Source organism: Nanorana parkeri, unplaced genomic scaffold (assembly GCF_000935625.1).
Source record: "Nanorana parkeri isolate BGI_ZX_2015 unplaced genomic scaffold, ASM93562v1 scaffold4222, whole genome shotgun sequence".
NCBI lineage: Eukaryota > Metazoa > Chordata > Amphibia > Anura > Dicroglossidae > Nanorana > Nanorana parkeri.
The window spans coordinates 7790-13072 of NW_017310488.1; the positions used below are offsets into that span (position 1 = coordinate 7790).

At 54.1% G+C, this 5283-nt stretch overlaps 1 protein-coding gene across 1 annotated transcript in view; it reads left to right on the forward strand.

Annotated features, from left to right (window-relative positions):
- The window catches only part of LOC108803797 (oocyte zinc finger protein XlCOF7.1-like), a 9398-nt gene extending 7554 nt beyond the window's left edge, over nucleotides 1-1844 (forward strand). Inside the window, exon 4 of the mRNA XM_018575597.1 lies at nucleotides 367-1844. Within this exon, the coding sequence (XP_018431099.1) occupies nucleotides 367-1844 (1478 nt within the window). The remainder of the gene's footprint in view (nucleotides 1-366) is intronic.
- The last annotated feature ends 3439 nt before the right edge of the window (nucleotides 1845-5283 follow it).

Here is a 5283-nt window from a genome sequence, read left to right on the forward strand (position 1 = left end):
TATCCCAGCTCTCATCCTAAGTGTCCCAGACCATGGAGCCCATACTGTATCCCAGCTCTCATCCTAAGTGTCCCAGACCATGGAGCCCATACTATATCCCAGCTCTCATCCTAAGTGTCCCAGACCATGGAGCCCATACTATATCCCAGCTCTCATCCTAAGTGTCCCAGACCATGGAGCCCATACTGTATGCCAGCTCTCATCCTAAGTGTCCCAGACCATGGAGCCCATACTCTATCCCAGCTGTCATCCTAAATGTCCCAGACCATGGAGCCCATACTGTATGCCGAGCTGGTTACTGAGGGGAAGTGACTGAGTTGTATATCAGTGTGTGAATGTTCTCAGTTCATATATGTTTTTCCTCAGGTGATATTCGAGCCAAGGACCCGTGCAGCAGCTTCACAGCATCCCCTGAATCCTCCAGATGTGCCCCGTGTCATGTTGATGGAGGCGGCAGAGATCACACACAACATTTGTCCGGCTCAGATGATGATATTTATGGATCACACTATACAGCTATAAAACCCGGAGAGGATCTCCGCTCACCCCAGGATCTCCGCCCCGCGACATCTCGTATGAAGGGGCAATATCTTCTGAATACAGACACGTGTACCCCCAAGTGTGAGACATGTTGTCTGGCTCTGCAATGTAAGGAGGGGGAGGTCTCGTATGAAGAAGAAATGACTGATAATCATATGAAGACGGAAGCGGCTTTATGTGATGATGAGATTGTTATAACTTGTATAAAAGAGGAGCCGGAATCATGGCAGGAATATGAGGGGGCAGGCGCAGCTATCGGTACATCTGCCGGTGAGAACCAGGAGGATCCGGGATCTGGTGATGAAGAAAATCTTTCCGGCACGGACTCTCCAGCGTGTGCCATGGAATCCGGAATATGTAAAGGAAGAATTCATGTTGAACACGTGAAGAAGGAGCCTCGTTCCCGGCATTGTTCCAGCACGGGGTATACAAATGACGGAGCAATGACTGACGGTGCGGACTGCTGCAAGAACAACACGGATCATCGTATGGCTGGCACACGTAACACGGATCATCGTAGAACGGGCACACGCAACACGGATCATCATATGACGGAAACACGTAATCATATGACCGGTACACATGACATGAGTCACATGGTAAGGGCACAAAGCCCGGATTACTCGTCGAGTAATGTCTATAGTTGCCTCTTCTGTCAGCGGCATTTCACTAGTTTTCGAGAACTTTCCAAACATGAAAAGATCCACAGTGCGGAGGAGCCAGCCGTGTGCTCAGAGTGTGGGAAAGGCTTTGACAGCTACTCCCTCCTCTTGGCTCATCAGAAGCTTCACTTTGGTGAGCGTCCATGGACATGCACAGAGTGCGGAAAAGGTTTCTTCCGGAAGTCCCGTCTTGTCATCCACCAGAGACGGCACACCGGGGAACGACCGTTTTCATGTACAGAGTGCGGAAAGAGCTTTTCCTGTAAGGCACATCTTGTGACTCATGAGAAGATTCACACCGGCATCAAACCATTCCAGTGCACACAGTGTGGCAAAGCATTTATCCGGAAGCCGGATCTCATTATCCACGAGCGAACTCATACTGGAGAAAAACCATTTAAATGTTCTGAATGTGGAAAGTGTTTTGTGTGTAACTCTCACCTGGCCTCGCATCAAAGAGTGCACAAGGATCGTAGGCAGCTGACCTGTGCTAAGTGTGGGAAATGTTTCAGAAATGAGTCTCTGTTACAGGAACATGCCAAAGCATGCTCTATAGAGACCCCATATTCCTCTTCCCTCCTCAGAAGATCCGTACCTGCCAAGACAAGTTCCAAGGAGGGTCATGTGAGACATTTACCATAAGACTGTGACCGAGGATCCATGGCAGCCCAGACAAGCTGTAAGCTCTGTAGTTTGGGGAAGGATTTACCAGCCGTGAAATTCCCAGCTCAGCTTCCTTGGAGTGTGGGAAAGGATCTTCACTACAAGCAGAACATCTGCTCAGGGTTACCCTTAGGTAACGGTTGCCTTGACCCAGCTGGGTTGGTTGGCACACCGTGTGTCTTGTCTACAAATGTTTCCGGAAGCGGGTGTTGTCACCACTAGGGTCCTCCGGGTATTGTATCCGCATTCCAGCAGATCCACGTCTACAATGGTTTCTGATCTTCCCATGCAAGGTGGAGACATACGGCTGCTGACGTTGGAGGAATTTCTGACGCCGATCTGATTCCACCTTGAAGAACACGGACATGACGCGTGAGCGCGGTGTGACCGACTCACTGACTGCACCACGTCTTTTCCTTTGTGACATCTTGTGCATGCCGATCTGAATATTACAAATCTGATTGATCTCAGACCTCCTTGTCTTCATTTCCTCGTCTTTCTGTTCCTCAGTTTGTTAGATTTTCACCATTGATGGTGCCAAACTCCACAGAGGCAAATCTCACGGGAGGCAACATGGGGGGTGTTTATTGGGGGAGGGGGGGAGAAAGCTACAGGTGGGGTACACACAGGGAGACTCAACACATCAATATGAGGTATCAACTATAAAGTCCAGGGACACCGGGCCCTCCAGGCACCACAAGGGTTCAGCAGCAGGGACACCGGAGGCATCTGACATTCCTGGGCAGCGGGGTGGGTTGGTGGGGGGAGATCCGGGCAGGGTGAGATCAATATGAGGTATCAACTATAAAGTCCAGGGACACCGGGCCCTCCAGGCGCCACGAGGGTTCAGCAGCAGGGACACCGGAGGCATCTGACATTCCTGGGCAGCGGGGTGGGTTGGTGGGGGGAGATCCGGGCAGGGTGAGATCAATATGAGGTATCAACTATAAAGTCCAGGGACACCGGGCCCTCCAGGCGCCACGAGGGTTCAGCAGCAGGGACACCGGAGGCATCTGACATTCCTGGGCAGCGGGGTGGGTTGGTGGGGGGAGATCCGGGCAGGGTGAGATCAATATGAGGTATCAACTATAAAGTCCAGGGACACCGGGCCCTCCAGGCGCCACGAGGGTTCAGCAGCAGGGACACCGGAGGCATCTGACATTCCTGGGCAGCGGGGTGGGTTGGTGGGGGGAGATCCGGGCAGGGTGAGATCAATATGAGGTATCAACTATAAAGTCCAGGGACACCGGGCCCTCCAGGCGCCACGAGGGTTCAGCAGCAGGGACACCGGAGGCATCTGACATTCCTGGGCAGCGGGGTGGGTTGGTGGGGGGAGATCCGGGCAGGGTGAGATCAATATGAGGTATCAACTATAAAGTCCAGGGACACCGGGCCCTCCAGGCGCCACGAGGGTTCAGCAGCAGGGACACCGGAGGCATCTGACATTCCTGGGCAGCGGGGTGGGTTGGTGGGGGGAGATCCGGGCAGGGTGAGATCAATATGAGGTATCAACTATAAAGTCCAGGGACACCGGGCCCTCCAGGCGCCACGAGGGTTCAGCAGCAGGGACACCGGAGGCATCTGACATTCCTGGGCAGCGGGGTGGGTTGGTGGGGGGAGATCCGGGCAGGGTGAGATCAATATGAGGTATCAACTATAAAGTCCAGGGACACCGGGCCCTCCAGGCGCCACGAGGGTTCAGCAGCAGGGACACCGGAGGCATCTGACATTCCTGGGCAGCGGGGTGGGTTGGTGGGGGGAGATCCGGGCAGGGTGAGATCAATATGAGGTATCAACTATAAAGTCCAGGGACACCGGGCCCTCCAGGCGCCACGAGGGTTCAGCAGCAGGGACACCGGAGGCATCTGACATTCCTGGGCAGCGGGGTGGGTTGGTGGGGGGAGATCCGGGCAGGGTGAGATCAATATGAGGTATCAACTATAAAGTCCAGGGACACCGGGCCCTCCAGGCGCCACGAGGGTTCAGCAGCAGGGACACCGGAGGCATCTGACATTCCTGGGCAGCGGGGTGGGTTGGTGGGGGGAGATCCGGGCAGGGTGAGATCAATATGAGGTATCAACTATAAAGTCCAGGGACACCGGGCCCTCCAGGCGCCACGAGGGTTCAGCAGCAGGGACACCGGAGGCATCTGACATTCCTGGGCAGCGGGGTGGGTTGGTGGGGGGAGATCCGGGCAGGGTGAGATCAATATGAGGTATCAACTATAAAGTCCAGGGACACCGGGCCCTCCAGGCGCCACGAGGGTTCAGCAGCAGGGACACCGGAGGCATCTGACATTCCTGGGCAGCGGGGTGGGTTGGTGGGGGGAGATCCGGGCAGGGTGAGATCAATATGAGGTATCAACTATAAAGTCCAGGGACACCGGGCCCTCCAGGCGCCACGAGGGTTCAGCAGCAGGGACACCGGGCCCTCCAGGCGCCACGAGGGTTCAGCAGCAGGGACACCGGGCCCTCCAGGCGCCACGAGGGTTCAGCAGCAAGGACACCGGGCCCTCCAGGCACCACAAGGGTTCAGCAGCAGGGACACCGGAGGCATCTGACATTCCTGGGCAGCGGGTTGGGTTGGTGGGGGGAGATCCGGGCAGGGTGAGGCTTGCAGGGTCCTTCTTGCGGGAGATCGCTGGGTCCTGGGGAAGGTGGAAGTCCAGGGTGACCAGGTAGCAGACAGCATACCGCAGGGGCATAGAACAAGGAGGGAAGAGTGGCTCTGGGAGGAAGCGCCTGGAGTCCTGGCTGCAGCTTCAGGTCCACACAGATCACAAGCAACAAAGGGACCACAGAGAGAGGGATCAGAGGGGTGACCGCCAGGGAGGTCTTCAGTGATTGGTTCTGTGGGTCAGCTGACTGATGTACATGCAGCCTTTGGGTTAATGTTCTACAAATGGTTCTAGAGGTTCCACAAGTCTCGTATACATGTACATCAGTCTTCCTTAATAATCTCCCCCTCCCCCAATGTCATGGAGATAACTAATCTCCCCCTCCCCCAATGTCATGGAGATAACTAATCTCCCCCTCCGCCAATATCATGGAGATAAATCATCTCCCCCGATGTCATGGAGATAAATCATCTCCCCCGATGTCATGGAGATAAATCATCTCCCCCTCCCCCAATATCATGGAGAAAAATCATCTCCCCCGATGTCATGGAGATAAATCATCTGCCCCTCCCCCAATGTTATGTAGATTTTTTTTTAATTCTTTTATTCAAAATTGTTATAGAAAAATCACAAAACTTTTGACCAAAAAACAAACCAAGAAACACCCTCGGTATCCAAACAATACATTCTCATACAGAAAAACTCCAAATTCCTTTGAATCTAGACCAAGACCAACTATGGCGGAACAAAACCCAATCGCCAAAACCTCCCTCCAAAAGCAAATACAACCCCCCTCTTCAC